At 47.0% G+C, this 17,222-nt stretch overlaps 1 protein-coding gene across 1 annotated transcript in view; it reads right to left on the reverse strand.

Moving 5' to 3' along the window:
- The window catches only part of LOC124026064 (neogenin-like), a 53,073-nt gene extending 37,640 nt beyond the window's left edge, over positions 1–15,433 (reverse strand). The window contains exons 1-2 of the mRNA XM_046339238.1: positions 15,351–15,433; positions 12,821–12,971 (exon numbers count right to left, since the gene is read on the reverse strand). Of these exons, the coding sequence (XP_046195194.1) occupies positions 12,821–12,971; positions 15,351–15,411 (212 nt within the window). The 5' untranslated portion in view covers positions 15,412–15,433. The remainder of the gene's footprint in view (positions 1–12,820; positions 12,972–15,350) is intronic.
- Positions 15,434–17,222: the final 1,789 nt, after the last annotated feature.

A 17,222-nucleotide genomic window follows, 5' to 3' on the forward strand; every position in this document is an offset into this window, starting at 1 on the left:
TCTGTTCTCTGTCCAGGCTCCCAGCGAGCCCAGGTTCCAATATCTGTCCAGGCTCCCAGCGAGCCCAGGTTCCTATATCTGTTCTCTGTCCAGGCTCCCAGCGAGCCCAGGTTCCAATATCTGTCCAGGCTCCCAGCGAGCCCAGGTTCCTATATCTGTCCAGGCTCCCAGCGAGCCCAGGTTCCAATATCTGTCCAGGCTCCCAGCGAGCCCAGGTTCCTATATCTGTTCTCTGTCCAGGCTCCCAGCGAGCCCAGGTTCCTATATCTGTTCTCTGTCCAGGCTCCCAGCCAGCCCAGGTTCCAATATCTGTCCAGGCTCCCAGCGAGCCCAGGTTCCTATATCTGTTCTCTGTCCAGGCTCCCAGCGAGCCCAGGTTCAATATGAGAACAACAATTTGAATATGAGTTGTGACTCCAGCGCTGTGCCTCTGCATCTGAAGCTGGCAGAGGTCACACACACATGCTGAGCTCATCTCTCTCATTTTTGATAGAGCTGTCGGTCTCTAGAAACGGAAGTGGAATATCCGGTGCTGCACTGGGCATTGGTTGTCCGGCCAAGGTCACACTGTCTAAACAGCACCAGAGGGGAATCGTAACACTCATAACAAAACATTCATTATTAAATGGGCAGGAGTGAGTCGTTCACACTCAACCTTTTTTTTAATGACTCACCCTCTCGCTTTCATTTTTTTTGTGACCAACTTTTTCTTTAGTTTGTCATTTTTCCAGAAGGGGTTTAAAAGGTACAGGTTTTACATTCTAAATCCTGTTCATTCAGATATAGTCACACATTCAGTTGGAATATTTGCGTGACATATTTCAAAAACTAGCAGAGAAATGCAACAAAGACAAACAGCTTCAACAGTTTAGCAATGTTCTGTATGCAAGGAAAACAAACAAGACCCTCCCCAACCCATTCTACCCAACCTCCTCTGTCCCCAATCCCTCACCCGCATCCTCCCTCCCCACCAGAAAACCATGTTTCCCATCCCTTCCCACCCTGCATAGCCCCCCAGATGAAAGCATGCCTAGCACCCCCTCCCATCCCTTCCTGCATAGCCCCCCCCCCCCAGATGAAAGCATGCCTAGCACCCCCTCCCATCCATCCCCTGAGTCTCACCTTACATTTCCCCAGGGGCAGTAGGGATGACAACACATTATATTGATGGTGTGTGAATTTAACCATATTGCTATCCTGTCTGAGTAATCTAAATGTAAGAAGTACTTTTGGGCGTCAGGGAAAATATATGGGAGTAAAAAGCACATATTTTCTTTAGGAATGTAGTGAAGTAAAAGTATAAGTTGTCAAAAATATAAATAGTTAAGTAAAGTACAGATACCCCAAAAAACGACTTAAGTAATACTTCTCTCTCTCCCGTCCGCCCGCTCGCCTGCCTGCTTGGCTGCGCTGCACGGTGAATGCAAACTATTGTGCAGCAGACCCAGGTGTTAGCACTCAGGGAGAAAGCAGGCTGAACCTCCCTCTTTGGCTGGGGCACAATCGGCACTGTGGTGCATTTGGAAAGAGCTTTTGGGGGTGGAGGGGTGAAGAAAACATTCCGTTTCATTTGAGAGCCCCTATCGGGGTTGTAGATGGGTGCTTTCTTTATGCAAACAGATAACATCTGTTGATCTGTGGGGAAACTGCGAGGACAAGCCAGCTTTAGACGGCTCTGAGCTAACAGCGGTATAAGAACAGACGTAAAATAAAAATGAATGCGAAAAGACCCAGCCTTGGCATGGCCTCTTGAATGAGTCATCCATGAAAGTGTTTGTTTTCCTCCGTCTCGTAATGGAAACCCACAAGGCCCTAAGATGGAACTACTCCTGCAAACCTTATTTTGATTTGCTTTTCACCAGAGCACTGAGACGACGGTGTACCGGTCTTTGGATTAGCGTATCACAAAGCTCGCAACCTACGTAAAATACACACATCAGAGGAATGTTCTTCTGGCAAGGTTAGGGTATGGAGGAAGGCCCTGTATATGTCATTGGTAACTGAGTGCAGGGTAAGGACAGTGGATGCCATGGGGGAGAGAGCCATGTCTGGGATGTGTAGACGAAACAGACAGACTGTAAAGAGTTCTCCTCAGCTCCAGTGGCAGAGAATAGCATGTCTGTCTGTTGTCCCAACTAACATGGCAGTGATGTCACTCCAAGTCTTCACAGATCATTCTAGCAGCAGTGAGAAACAGCCAATCCGATAACAGATACAGCCACGGAACTCTGGTAAGAATCAAGCATAGGTATGTGTTACTGGCCAACTGTAATAGAAACACAAGTGACTGTAAACTTTAAATCAGGGACCAAGTTCATTCAAAGAGTTTGTAAAATGCAAAAAATTGTTGCTAAACCATCAATGACCTCCAATGTGTTTCATTCTGACAGTATTAATAGGACGTACAATAACATGAGCATTTATGAGTCTCTTCTCCGAGCCTAAGCTCTCGAGGTGAGGGAGCCATTTTTTTTTGTGTTCCGATGACACATGATTTGTGCCTGCCCACCAACACCGCAGCAGAGCGTTACGCCACGACGGCGTTTCCACGCACGCTCCAAACCCGTTTAATAAGTGGGTTATAAATCTGCCGTGCAGAAACGGCGAGCTAGCAAAAGGCGGGGACTCGCCGTTAATCTTGTTAATGCTGACGCTGCACAAAAGAACGAGCGAAAATCACAGCCCATTAACATTGATAGGTGGCGTCTGACGGGCCTTCTCCCAGACGTGGAGGAAAACTGCTGCCTAACATCTATATATTTCTACGTTGTGTCAATTTTCAGGGCCTCTTAAAAAAATCATTTTTAAAGAGAGCCGGCAGGGAGAGTGCAGCGATTAACCTAAAATTGGATCGAGAACGGAGGTCTTGCAAACTAGAAATCAATCAGAGGTTGGGGAGGGCGGAGTGAGCAATAGTGCTGTAATCAGTGTACAATGAGGCTGGGCCAACTTCTAACTAGCACAAAGCAGTAGGCAACCCAGCGGCCGCCCATAACGAGCAGATGGAAATGATCACGTCTGTCTGAGCAGCTACAGTCCATCACCAAGCCTATTCACGCCTCTATTGGGGATTACTACAAGATCAGGTTATCAGGTGAACTTACTCAGGGCTGTGTTGCCTACAGTGTGCCACTAACTTTGAGGAAAGGCGAGGAGGTCATTTCCTCTACTCTGATAGAGCAGAAACAATGCTCAGAAAATGAGAATGTCAAGGACGCGACGACAGCGATGGGGAAAGCATGGAGGATACAGACGACCGTATATGATAAAAAGGTACAGTGTGAGCTGGGAGAGATCAGGGGCACAGAAGCCATGAGGTCCTATTGCCGCCCCCGCCGGTAACGCCACACTCCAGCACAGGAAGTAGGACTTCCCAAAGCCACAGAGGGTAGAAAGTCATCCCATTACAGTCCCACTGAAAAACACATTTACCCCGCTGAATACCAGTCATACACAAGTAAATATCATAAACCAAATCATATTGAAATGAGGGAGCCAAGACAAGAAGAGAGCCGCTCTGAGAGGCTTGAGGCATATGATTTACATGCAATGTCAACCCCGTCGCTTGCCAGTGATGCATTATTCATCCATTTTATTGACTGCCGGGGATTCTATTAGGTGATAGCAGGATATTTGCCAGAACAAAAGCTGACGGTCTCTTTCATGATCGTTGGCCTTGTGTGTACAGAGCTGATTGACGGGCAACTCAGAGTCGCTACAAGACTGGCTGTTTTGTAGGAGATTCAAGACGGGGTGAGGAGATCAATTTATATTCAACACGCACTTGCAACATACCATCCTGCTAGTGCTTAAACCAGATTAATGGCAAATCTTATGTCTTTGGCTATAGGTATTTTTTACAAAGCTTCAGTGTGTCTGGGTCAGAGAATTAGGAACGAGGCTTCTTCACTTGTAAAGGAAAGGGGGAGACCTAGTCAGTTGTACAACTGAATGAATTCAACTGAAATGTGTCTTCCGCATTTAAGCCAACCCCTCTGATCAGAGGTGTGGGGGGCTGTTTTAATCCACATCATCGGTGCCTGGGGATCAGTGTTTTTATTTGACCTTTATTTAACTAGGCAAGTCAGTTAATTAAGAACTAAATCTTATTTACAATGACGGCCTACCGGGGAACAGTGTTTATTTATTTGTTTGTATTTAACTAGGGAAGTCAGTTAATTAAGAACAAAATCTTATTAAAAATGACAGCCTACCGGGGAACAGTGTTTATTTATTTGTTTGTATTTAACTAGGGAAGTCAGTTAATTAAGAACAAAATCTTATTAAAAATGACAGCCTACCTGGGAAGAGTAGGTTAACTGCCTTGTTCAGGGACAGAACAACAGAATTTTACCTTGTCAGCTTTTGGTTACTGGCCCAACGCTCCTACCCACTAGGCTATCTCCTGCACATAGCGTCTTTTAAAAGGGTCACCTGTCATGACTTACGCTCCTACCCACTAGGCTATCTCCTGCCCATAGCGTCTTTTAAAAGGGTCACCTGTCATGACTTACGCTCCTAACCACTAGGCTATCTCCTGGCCTTAGCGTCTTTTAAAAGGGTCACCTGTCATGACTTACGCTCCTACCCACTAGGCTATCTCCTGCCCATAGCGTCTTTTAAAAGGGTCACCTGTCATGACTTCATCCCACTGCCCGACACTAGCAGATCCACACCACCAGGGGGCTACATAGGGACACAGCCTTGCAGATGCTACTGATTTGACCTCAGAGCTAGAATGTACAGGCAGAAGTAGCAGAAGTAAAAGACTGAGCATCATCTTTTTCCCTTATACATTATCAGGGTAGAGACACCATGTTATATGTTATGACCAGCTCTTGCAACAGCTACATGTTGCAAAACGTCTAACAGAGTAAATACAGAGCTGACTGCAGCAGTAATCATTATTATTGCTCATCTGCGGCCCCACAGTGGTCTGGGTCTGCGGACCCAGTGGTCTGGGTCTGCGGCCCCACAGTGGTCTGGGTCTGCGGCCCCACAGTGGTCTGGGTCTGCGGCCCCACAGTGGTCTGGGTCTGCGGCCCCACAGTGGTCTGGGTCTGCGGACCCACAGTGGTCTGGGTCTGCGGACCCACAGTGGTCTGGGTCTGCGGACCCACAGTGGTCTGGGTCTGCGGACCCACAGTGGTCTGGGTCTGCGGACCCACAGTGGTCTGGGTCTGCGGACCCACAGTGGTCTGGGTCTGCGGACCCACAGTGGTCTGGGTCTGCGGACCCACAGTGGTCTGGGTCTGTGGACCCACATGTGCACACTCCCCCCCACACTAAAATTACGATCAAAACATGTTGGCTACCCCCCTCTTGCCAGCGGAGATAAAAACATATATATATATATATTGTTTAAGAGTAGTTTTTTGCAATTGTACACATTTTGCCATAAGGTGGAGAGAAAAGTTCAGATTCATTTTATTTTATTTTTGCATTTTCCAATTAAAACAAAAATAAAAAGATATCAGACAATATAACAAATGACAACCCTACAAGACAACAGACGTGTGTACATAAAAATATACATGTATTTTTTTAAATACACACAAATATACAATAAAATAAAGTCAAAATAAAAAAATGAGACGTTAGATCATAACGAGCTTTGGCTCCTGCCGTAGGCTACATATTATACATTAAGTGTGAAACATTATGTGAGGATTACATAGAGATGCAATCAATATGATGTGAGATTCTCCATATAGTCAATAAAAGGTTGCCAAATTCTGTAAAATGACTAACTTATTCCTCAAGCAGTAAGTGATTTTCTCCAGTGGGATACGACTATTAACTTCTGATAGACACATTGCAACCGGCAGGGAGGAATCAAATATCCATTTCAAGGCAATACATTTCTTGGCAATCGCTAGCAATATTTCTGTTAGGCAAAGCCAAACTATAAAGCTAAGACTGGAATTAGTGAAGTTACCCAGTAGACAGACCTCCGGGTCTAAAGGGAATGCAACCCCATGAATTGAGGATCCTGTATCTCAAACCCCCTGCCAGAAACCGTGTGGTTTTGAACACTGCCAAGTGGAATGAAGGAATGTTCCTTCATCTGAGCCACATCTAAAACATAGGGAGGAGATATCAGGGTTGAACTTGTGCAATCTAGACGGTGTGATATTGAGCTGATGGAGGAAATTAAACTGGATAACTGCTTAGAAATGTAATATGTTATCCGAGTGAGACTGACTAACAAAATCAATGGGGGAGCCACAGCCGTTAATTTGACCATGATTACTAAGTTTAGATTGGTCAATTATTCTAGCAGCCAGCTATCAAAAAAATGTCAGCTGACATAAGCTAAAGGAGTGACTCTCAGTGACCGACTCTCAGTGACCGACATAAGCTAAAGGAGTGACTCTCAGTGACCGACATAAGCTAAAGGAGTGACTCTCAGTGACCGACATAAGCTAAAGGAGTGACTCTCAGTGACCGACATAAGCTAAAGGAGTGACTCTCAGTGACCGACATAAGCGACATAAGCTAAAGGAGTGACTCTCAGTGACCGACATAAGCTAAAGGAGTGACTCTCAGTGACCGACATAAGCTAAAGGAGTGACTCTCAGTGACCGACATAAGAGTGAACATAAGCTAAAGGAGTGACTCTCAGTGACTAAAGGACATAAGACATAAGAAAAAACTGCTCATTCACAACCACAGCCACTGTTGAGTAGAATGAATCTCCAGACCTCTCTAAGAAACAGACTGGCCAGAGGAGACCCTGTAGAGGAGACCCTGTAGAGGAGACCCTGTAGAGGCGGCCCTGTAGAGGAGACCCTGTAGAGGAGACCCTGTAGAGGAGACCCTGTAGAGAAACTGCTAATTCACAACCACAGCCACTGTTGAGTAGAATGAATCTCCAGACCTCTCTAAGAAACAGACTGGCCAGAGGAGACCCTGTAGAGGAGACCCTGTAGAGGAGACCCTGTAGAGAATCTGCTCATTCACAACCACTGTTGAGTAGAATGAATCTCCAGACCTCTCTAAGAAACAGACTGGCCAGAGGAGACCCTGTAGAGGCGGCCCTGTAGAGGAGACCCTGTAGAGGAGACCCTGTAGAGCAGGGGTGTCAAAGTCAAATGGACGGAGGGCCAAATAAAAAATTTAGCTAGCCGAGGGCCGGACTGTTCGAATGTTCATTGAAAATTTTTAAATGACGATATAGTCTAGTGAACCTAATTGAACCTACTGAAAACCTAACAAATATATTCCAATATGATCAGATAAATAAAGAATATTTTCTTATGGCTCTGTCAGTAATCTTTAATTTTCAACAGACACAAAGACAAATTTCCTTTATATAAAAATCCCCATAACATGAACATTAAATGAAAGAAACCTGTATTCAAGGCACCATCAGTAGCCTATATTTTCTATTTTAGCAAAAGTGGGCTAAATTTACTTCAAAGAAAAAAACTATAATAGCAATTTTCTATCATCCACTCAACTGAAATATTTTAAAAATATAATTGGATTGAAATACAATAAAATAAAGTGCAAAAATCTAAATCAAAAACAACACTTTGTTTAAGGAGAAGTAACATGCAGTGAAAACAAATATTAAACTTTAACTTTTAAACTTGAACTGAGTAAAAACTCTAAATATGTGATTGCACAGTAATGTTCACTTGTTTGAGGTTGAGGGTGATACTTGGTGGTGTCCCATCTTTTCCACAAGTTCATCAATGTTCGGGGTAAGGCTCTGAGCTGAGGAAATCCTCAGAATTGAGTGGAGGTGTTCAGCAGTAAGTCGACTTCTGTGTGATGTTTTGTTCAAGTTCATCAAAGAAAACAGTTGTTCACAGGTATGTGCTGCCAAACATAGACAACGTTTGAGCAGCCTGGATGCGCAGCTGGGGCATTGTGTCGGGGAGGAAACGGGCCTCCGCAGCACCCACTGGATATTTTGCCCTCAGTGCATCATTGCATTGGAGGTCAATCAACTCCATTTGGAGGTTTGGTGGTGAGCTTTCCACGTCAACAGCAAATGGGTTACAGCAGTTCCAACCTGCTTTTTGTGCTTCAAAGTCAGCAAATCGAAAGTCAGCGGCAAGCATACCTATTTTATCAGCCAACTGTGCGCTCGGGAACGCACTGGTAGACTTCTCTTTCATGGTCTGGCAGCTGGGAAAGTGGCTCAAATTTTCTTTCCGCATCTGGTCTCCCACAGAGTCAGTTTGGTTTTAAATGCCTTCACTGTACTGTACATATCAGAGATGACACGATCCCGACCCTGCAGCTGCAAGTTCATTGCATTCAGATGACTCGTAATGTCACACAGAAAAGCCATTTCACACAGAAACATTTCGTCTCGGAGTTGTGTTGTGTCTTTCCCTTTGCTGTCCAAGAACAGACAAATCTCCTCAAGAAGCTCGAAACATCTTTGAAGCACCTTTCCCTGGCTTAGCCATCGCACCTCTGTGTGATAAGGCAAATCACCATGCTCCGTTTCTAACTCCGTCAGAAATGCCTTGAACTGGCGGTGATTCAAACCTTTGGCTCTGATAAAGTTAACTGTGCGCGTGATGATGCTCATTACATGCTCCATTTTCAAGGCTTTACCGAGTTCCTGGTGTATGATACAATGATAAGCTGTCAGCTCACCTGTCGCGTTTTCCTCTTGCATCTTTTCCCGTATCTTCGCTACCAGTCCGCTCCTGTGTCCACACATCGCAGGTGCTCCGTCGGTTGTCAAACCCACGAGTTTTTCCCAAGGCAGCTCCATCTCATTTACACATCTTGACACCTCTTCATACAAATCATGCCCCATAGTTGTGCCATGCATAGGACGTAAACCAAAAACTCCTCTGTCACGCTTAGGCTGGAGTCCCTCCGCGGATGAAAATTGACAACTGGGCAATGTCAGAAATGTCGGTGCTCTCATCCACAGCCAAGGAATATGCAATGAAATCTTTTCCCTTTTTCACAAGCTGCTCTTTTAGATTGATGGACAACTGGTCTACTCTCTCGGCAATGGTGTTTCTGCTCAGACTCACATTTAAAAAGAGTTGCCTTTTTTCTGGGCAAACTTCGTCACAAACTTTAATCATGCAGTTTTTGATGAAATCCCCCTCCGTAAATGGCCGGGCTGATTTAGCGATCTCTTCTGCCAAAATAAAACTGGCCTTGACAGCAGCCTGGCCTTGTGATTTGGCTTTTTTGAACAGAGCCTGTCGAGATTTGAGGCCTCGTTTTAATTCCTCTGCCTTTTGTAGCCTTTGTTCCATGTCCATATTCTTGTTTTTGTCCGCGTGTTTCGTTTCATAATGTCGTCTCAGATTATACTCTTTCAGTACCGCCACACTTTCTCCACACAGAAGACACACAGGTTTTCCAGCTACCTCCGTGAACAAATACTCAGACTCCCACCTTGTTTGAAACCCCAGTGTCCACCTTCCGTTTTGCCATTTTTGATGGGTATCTGAAAGTTAATTTTACTGTGATGCTGACAACTGCTGTGCCAATAAATATTGAAATGAAGCAGCCTACTGCTCGCCACCGTTGCATTGTGGGAAATGTAGTATTGGTGCGTGTAAAGATCTGCGGGCTGCCGGCTTGCTGCGGTCTGCGGGCCCTAATAACAAATCAAGATCATCCCAGGGGCCGTAAAAAACCTTCTCGCGGGCCGGATGTGGCCCGCGGGCCTTGACTCTGACATATGTGCTGTAGAGAATCTGCTCATTCACAACCACTGTTGAGTAGAATGAATCTCCAGACCTCTCTAAGAAACAGACTGGCCAGAGGAGACCCTGTAGAGGCGGCCCTGTAGAGGAGACCCTGTAGAGGAGACCCTGTAGAGAATCTGCTCATTCACAACCACTGTTGAGTAGAATGAATCTCCAGACCTCTCTAAGAAACAGACTGGCCAGAGGAGACCCTGTAGAGGCGGCCCTGTAGAGGAGACCCTGCAGAGGAGACCCTGTAGAGGAGACCCTGTAGAGGAGACCCTGTAGAGGAGTCCCTGTAGAGAAACTGCTCATTCACAACCACTGTTGAGTAGAATGAATCTCCAGATCTCTCTAAGAAACAGACTGGCAAGAGGAGACCCTGTAGAGGAGTCCCTGTAGAGGAGTCCCTGTAGAGGAGTCCCTGTAGAAACGACCCTGTAGAGGAGTCCCTGTAGAAACGACCCTGTAGAGGAGTCCCTGTAGAAACGACCCTGTAGAGGAGTCCCTGTAGAGGAGTCCCTGTAGAGGAGACCCTGTAGAGGAGACCCTGTAGAGGAGACCCTGTAGAGGAGACCCTGTAGAGGAGTCCCTGTAGAGGAGTCCCTGTAGAAACGACCCTGTAGAGGAGACCATGTAGAGGAGTCCCTGTAGAGAAACTGTAGATCCCTCTCCCTCCAACTCTCCATCTTAAAACATATTCTCTCTGACTCATCCTATAAACTGTTTTTTTATCAGGCCAGAGATGCTACCGCAGCGAGACGTCAACCACCTTTGAGTGTCAGCGCCAGAACTTGAACATAAATCAACATCGTCCTCTTACCGAGTCATCGCCATCTCCACACATCTCCATAAACTTCCTGTCATGGGAGATACGGGATTCACAGTCTACTTCAACAGCTCTGATAGCAATACGGTTCCATACAGTCGACCAATTATGAGGCTCAGTACGGATTCCCTCCTCTTTTCCTCCCTCCGTTCCAATTATTACAAAGTGACAGGGTTTCTCTTCCTCTGAAGTCTTCCTGGGAGGGACGCTGAAGGAGAAACAAGATCAGATCTCCACTCTGCCAGCGGTTGTTCAATTGTCAATCCTGTGTTACAATGTTAGAATGGCCTAACTTAATGTATTCAGCACACGGCTGTGCGTGTTCCTGGGTAAAGTGGCCTGGGTAAGAAAGGAGGACCTCCCATTTGTTCAGCACAAGCTCTAATTAACAATGTAAGCACCCTCTCAACCCCCCATCCCAGAGTACCACAATGATATTTGGAATGTGCGCAATGAAGAACATCTATTGTAATGAATATTTAACTCAACTCTCCTTTTATCAGTCTGCCACACTCAGCTGTAGTTTTCAAAAATGACACACTGCATCCAAGACCAATATACCAAGATAGTGAGAGAGTCAACTCTACCAGGACTGAGACAGAGGCTGATATGAAAGTGTCTGACACTACTTTCAAGATGTTCTTCTCCTTAGAAGGAGACAATGTCCTTGTCAAGCTGAACTTCAGAAGAGGCGTGATAAAATGTGTGAGACAAAGTTCTTCACCAAAATAATGAGCTCTCATCTCTCGTCTCGGTTTCTTAGCCTGTCTCCTTCACTTACATACTTATTACCGGAAGGGACAAACTGAAAACACGGCTGTGTGGTAACCAGGTAAACCTTACACAAACCAAGGCGGGAACTTTGGAATTGGCCAGAACTCGACCATGTGTGTGTGTGTCAGTGTGTAGAGTCCTGTGAGTGTGTATAGAGACCGTGCAAAAATGAAAATGAATACAAGGGTTAACTCAGCCACATAGCCACTCTGTTAGCTATTCTGTCCTCACAGCTCTCCCAGGGGTTAGGCTTGACAACTCTCCCAAGGGGTTTGGCTTGATCCACAGGTCTCCCAGGGGTTAGGCTTGACACAACTCTCCCAAGGGGTTTGGCTTGACACAACTCTCCCAAGGGGTTTGGCTTGATCCACAGGTCTCCCAGGGGTTAGGCTTGACACAACTCTCCCAAGGGGTTTGGCTTGACACAACTCTCCCAAGGGGTTTGGCTTGATCCACAGGTCTCCCAGGGGTTAGGCTTGACACAACTCTCCCAAGGGGTTTGGCTTGACACAACTCTCCCAGGGGTTAGGCTTGACACAACTCTCCCAAGGGGTTTGGCTTGACACAACTCTCCCAAGGGGTTTGGCTTGATCCACAGGTCTCCCAGGGGTTAGGCTTGACACAACTCTCCCAAGGGGTTTGGCTTGACAACTCTCCCAAGGGGTTTGGCTTGATCCACAGGTCTCCCAGGGGTTAGGCTTGACACAACTCTCCCAAGGGGTTTGGCTTGACACAACTCTCCCAAGGGGTTTGGCTTGACACAACTCTCCCAAGGGGTTTGGTTTGATCCACAGGTCTCCCAAGTAGTTAGGCTTGATCCACAGCTCTCCCAAGGGGTTAGGCTTGACACAACTCTCCCAAGGGGTTTGGTTTGACACAGCTCTCCCAGGGGAGGGCTAAGAGTGTGACACTCTCCCGGGGTTTAAATTTCTGAACTCCCCGACACTGCTGGCAGCCCAACCTTGTTGTCTCCCTGCTTAAGTGGCAGTATTGTTGGCCCCGTCGGTGGTGCGCTCAGAAACTCAGGCCCCGTGGCGTTAACACCTCGGGGTACAGGCGCCAGCTCTTTAAGTGTTTGCACTTTGGGCACAAGACACAAAGGAAGCTGGTACTGCTATAGGAGTGTGACTAGGAACGTCTGAGGGCTAGAGGAACATAGTCACACTACCTTACGGACATGTTAAATGACTGATTCAATCATCAAATTGATTCAAACACTACAAATGAACACAACTTGATTTCTGTGCTAATATGGATGGATATAAACAAAGTAACTTATGGCAATGAGATGAAAAAAGTATTTCCAGTGAGACAGCCATTTGAGATCATTTACAGCCATTTGAGATCATTTACAGCCATTTGAGGTCATCAGCCATTTGAGGTCATTTACAGCCATTTGAGGTCATTTACAGCCATTTGAGGTCATTTACAGCCATTTGAGACATTTGATTTATACTGTTGAGTTGGAAGAAATGGGTTCACAAGGAATACACCTTTAAAATCCTCTCTAAGAATAGGGCTTTCGGGTCCAACTCACCTCTCCTCAACAAGCTTGTCTCCCACCATCCATCGGACGTAGGGCGTTGGATAACCCGTCACCACACACGGCAGCAGCAAACTGGCCCCCACCACTTTGGTCACAGGAAGTGGCTCTACCAGGAACTCCAGTTCTCTCTCCTCTCCGGTTTCTGTCCAAACAAAGAACAGGGTTGACCTCTGGTTAACGTGTGTCATCATTCCTCACTTCCAAAGACTCCCATCGTGAGATCTGATCTGGATCAGTAATATGAACAACACCTCTGGTGACCACTCAGGAGGTCACCCAACTGGCTGAACTGCTTTGCCCAATGTTAACCCCTTGAGATGGCGAAAAGACAGTGACTCTGAAGGTATGATTAACCTCTTAATTAATAACCTCTTAATTAATTTAAGATTTTTTTTTTTTTTTTTTTGGGGGGTCATTTCAAGAAATTAGTTGAAATTCCCTTGCATTAATTTTCAATGGGGCGGCAGGGTAGCCTAGTGGTTAACCGGAAGGTTGCAAGTTCAAACCCCCGAGCTGACACGGTACAAATCTGTCGTTCTGCCCCTGAACAGGCAGTTAACCCACTGTTCCTAGGCCATCATTGAAAATAAGAATTTGTTCTTAACTGACTCTCTCTCTCTCGCCATGAGGCCAGGTCAAATGTGTTCATGCTGGAGGTAAATGACTTGAGTGGAGGAGACCATGTACAAGTCTCTCAGTGTGTTCAACTGGCAGTAATGTCTGACCACGAGGGGTCTGCACCGAGTATCAGCCACTAGTAGTCTACAGACATAGCAGCGGGAAGTAGTTTGGGCGGGGGAAGTGGATGCAGATTATTTGTTGTGCCAGAGCTGAAGATGTCTATAATCGGGGTGCGAATACAGGACTAGTAAAGGCCCACTGCACTAATTTTGTGATTTTTTTATTTAATTTTTAAAAATGAATGTATTTGAGTGTTTACCAGCATTCATAACTGTCTGATAACAGTTAATATGATAATACTTGTGGAATATAAAAATACTTGCATGATACGTTTTACAGTTTCTTGAAATACTTTGCAAATGCAACTTATTTCTATGTGAAAACTGAAACGGTCGATTAAGTCCTTTTCCATGTTAGTAGACACTCTTATCCACAGCAACTAATAGTAGTGAGCACATACATTTAATACTGGTCCCCTGTGAGAATCCAACCCACAACCATAGCACATCAGGAACAATGCTCTACCAGATACAACCATATTACTGTAGACACCATGCTCTACCAGATACAACCATAGTACTGTAGACACCATGCTCTACCAGATACAACCATATTACTGTAGACACCATGCTCTACCAGATACAACCATAGTACTGTAGACACCATGCTCTACCAGATACAACCATAGTACTGTAGACACCATGCTATACCAGATACAGCCATAGTACTGTAGACACCATGCTCTACCAGATACAACCATATTACTGTAGACAGCATGCTCTACCAGATACAACCATATTACTGTAGACAGCATGCTCTACCAGATACAACCATAGCACTACAGACACCATGCTCTACCAGATACAACCATAGCACTACAGACACCATGCTCTACCAGATACAACCATAGCACTACAGACACCATGCTCTACCAGATACAACCATAGTACTGTAGACACCATGCTCTACCAGATACAACCATAGCACTACAGACACCATGCTCTACCAGATGAGCCACATCATCACACACCACTTGATGTCTCAATGTACTCAATTACTTTAGTGTATATAGTTTTCTTCATGGTGATAGAAAGTCTACAGGTACAACCCTAGAGAACCAGCCTATGTACAACACAGTAATGTACATTTACATTAAGTGGTCTGAAAGGATGGTAAATTAATACTGCACAAATAGTGGTTGTTTTCCATGTTATTTGATCAAGAAAAATAGCTAATTTGATGTGGATGTTTTGTGTCTTTGCCCAGAACGTTGAACCTTTTGATGAAAGTGTTTCAGGACAGGGTTTTGTTCTTTCTAGATTCCATTAGAATGGAATGACAACAGCAGAGAAAGGAACAGGGAAACGACTGACAATTCTAACGATTGAATGCTGTAAGATACCGTTCTTAATTCTAAACTGGGTGGTTCGAACTCTGAATGCTGATTGGCTGAAAGCCATGGTATATCAGATCGTATACCATGGGAATAACAAAATCATTTTTTACTTGACTTTGGTAACCAGTTTATAATAGCAATAAGGCACCTTGGGGGTTTGTGGTATATGGCCAATATACCACGGCTAATAGCTGTATCCAGGCACTCCACGTTGCGTCTTGCATAAGAACAGCCCTTAGCCGTGGTATATTGGCCGTATACCACATCCCCTAAGGCCTTATTGCTTAATTCTACAATTACTGTACCTTTTATTTCCTCTGCCAAAGCAGAGATGCTGAAGAAAGGTTATTGCACGCACTACAGACGTCTAGATCGGTCCTTGTTATATAGTATCTATAGTATTACCTGGCTGTATGTAGAGCTATATAGTATCTATAGTATTACCTGGCAGTATTGTGAGCTGGGCCTCTTCACTGGTCTTGGCGGGCCCAGCGTTCTCCACCATGCAGCGGTAGAGCCCAGCGTCGGCCTCCCGAGTTGCTCACCACCAGGGCTCCGTTGGGTAGCTGCACCAGCCTAGAGCTCAGCTCCAGGGGCTCACGCTCACGCTCCCACCGGGCTAAAGGCACCAGGTCTGGGTTGACATCGCAGGCCAGAACCTGGCTGTCTCCCAGGCGTATGCTGGCTGCTGCTGGCTGGCTGGAGAACCGGGGCATACCTGGGGAGGAAGCGGGAGGAGGGTTGGTGTTAAGAGTTCATGTTTTTAATTTCTGTTCTGCTGTTGCATTGATGACACATAAGCATGTTTGAGTTGAGAGGAGAGCGAGGAGGAGAGCGAGAGAGAGGAGAGCGAGAGAGGAGAGAGGAGAGCGAGAGAGGAGGAGAGCGAGAGAGGAGAGCGCGAGAGAGGAGAGCGCGAGAGAGGAGAGCGAGAGAGAGGAGGAGGAGAGCGAGAGAGGAGAGCGCGAGAGAGGAGAGCGAGAGAGAGGAGGAGGAGAGCGAGAGAGAGGAGGAGGAGAGCGAGAGAGAGGAGGAGGAGAGCGAGAGAGAGGAGGAGGAGAGCGAGAGAGAGGAGGAGAGCGAGAGAGAGGAGGAGAGCGAGAGAGAGGAGGAGAGCGAGAAGGAGAGCGAGAAGGAGGAGAGCGATAAGGAGGAGAGAGAGAGGAGGAGAGCGAGAGAGAGAGGAGGAGAGCGAGAGAGAGAAGGAGGAGAGCGAGAGAGAGAAGGAGGAGAGCGAGAGCGAGAGGAAGAGAGCGAGAGCGAGAGGAAGAGAGCGAGAGCGAGAGGAAGAGAGCGAGAGGAAGAGAGCGAGAGAGAGAGGAAGAGAGCGAGAGAGAGCGAGAGAGAGAGGAGGAGAGCGAGAGAGAGGAGGAGAGCGAGAGAGAGAAAGGAGGAGAGCGAGAGAGAGAAAGGAGGAGAGCGAGAGAGAGAGGAGGAGAGCGAGAGAGAGGAGGAGGAGAGGAGAGAGCGAGAGGAGGAGAGCGAGAGAGAGGAGGAGCGAGAGGAGGAGAGAAGGAGGAGAGCGAGAGAGAGAAGGAGGAGAGCGAGAGAGCGAGAGGAGGAGCGAGAGGAGAGAGAGGAAGGAGCGAGAGCGAGAGAGGAGGAGAGCGAGAGAGAGAAGGAGGAGAGCGAGAGAGAGAAGGAGGAGAGCGAGAAAGGAGGAGAGCGAGAGAGAGAGAAGGAGGAGAGCGAGAGAGAGAAGGAGGAGAGCGAGAGAGAGAAAGGAGGAGAGCGAGAGAGAGAGGGAGGAGAGCGAGAGAGAGCGGAGAGAGCGAGAGAGAGCGGAGGAGAGCGAGAGAGAGCGGAGGAGAGCGAGAGAGAGAGGAAGCGGAGGAGAGCGAGGAGAGCGAGAGAGAGAGCGGAGGAGAGCGAGAGAGAGAGAGAGAGAGCGGAGGAGAGCGAGAGAGCGGAGAGAGCGAGCGAGAGGAGAGCGGAGAGAGCGAGAGAGAGCGGAGGAGAGCGAGAGAGAGCGGAGAGAGAGCGAGAGAGAGCGGAGGAGAGCGAGAGAGAGCGGAGGAGAGCGAGAGAGCGGAGGAGAGCGAGAGAGAGAGGAGGAGAGCGAGAGAGAGGAGGAGAGCGAGAGAGGGAGGAGAGCGAGAGAGAGAGGAGGAGAGCGAGAGAGAGAGGAGGAGAGAGAGAGAGGAGGAGAGCGAGAGAGAGGAGGAGAGCGAGAGAGAGAGGAGAGAGAGAGAGGAGGAGAGCGAGAGAGAGAGGAGGAGAGCGAGAGAGAGAGGAGGAGAGCGAGAGAGAAGGAGCGAGAGGAGGAGAGCGAAGAGGAGGAGAGCGAGAGGAGGAGAGCGAGCGAGGAGAGAGCGA

Source organism: Oncorhynchus gorbuscha, unplaced genomic scaffold (genome assembly GCF_021184085.1).
Source record: "Oncorhynchus gorbuscha isolate QuinsamMale2020 ecotype Even-year unplaced genomic scaffold, OgorEven_v1.0 Un_scaffold_2547, whole genome shotgun sequence".
Classification (NCBI taxonomy): domain Eukaryota; kingdom Metazoa; phylum Chordata; class Actinopteri; order Salmoniformes; family Salmonidae; genus Oncorhynchus; species Oncorhynchus gorbuscha.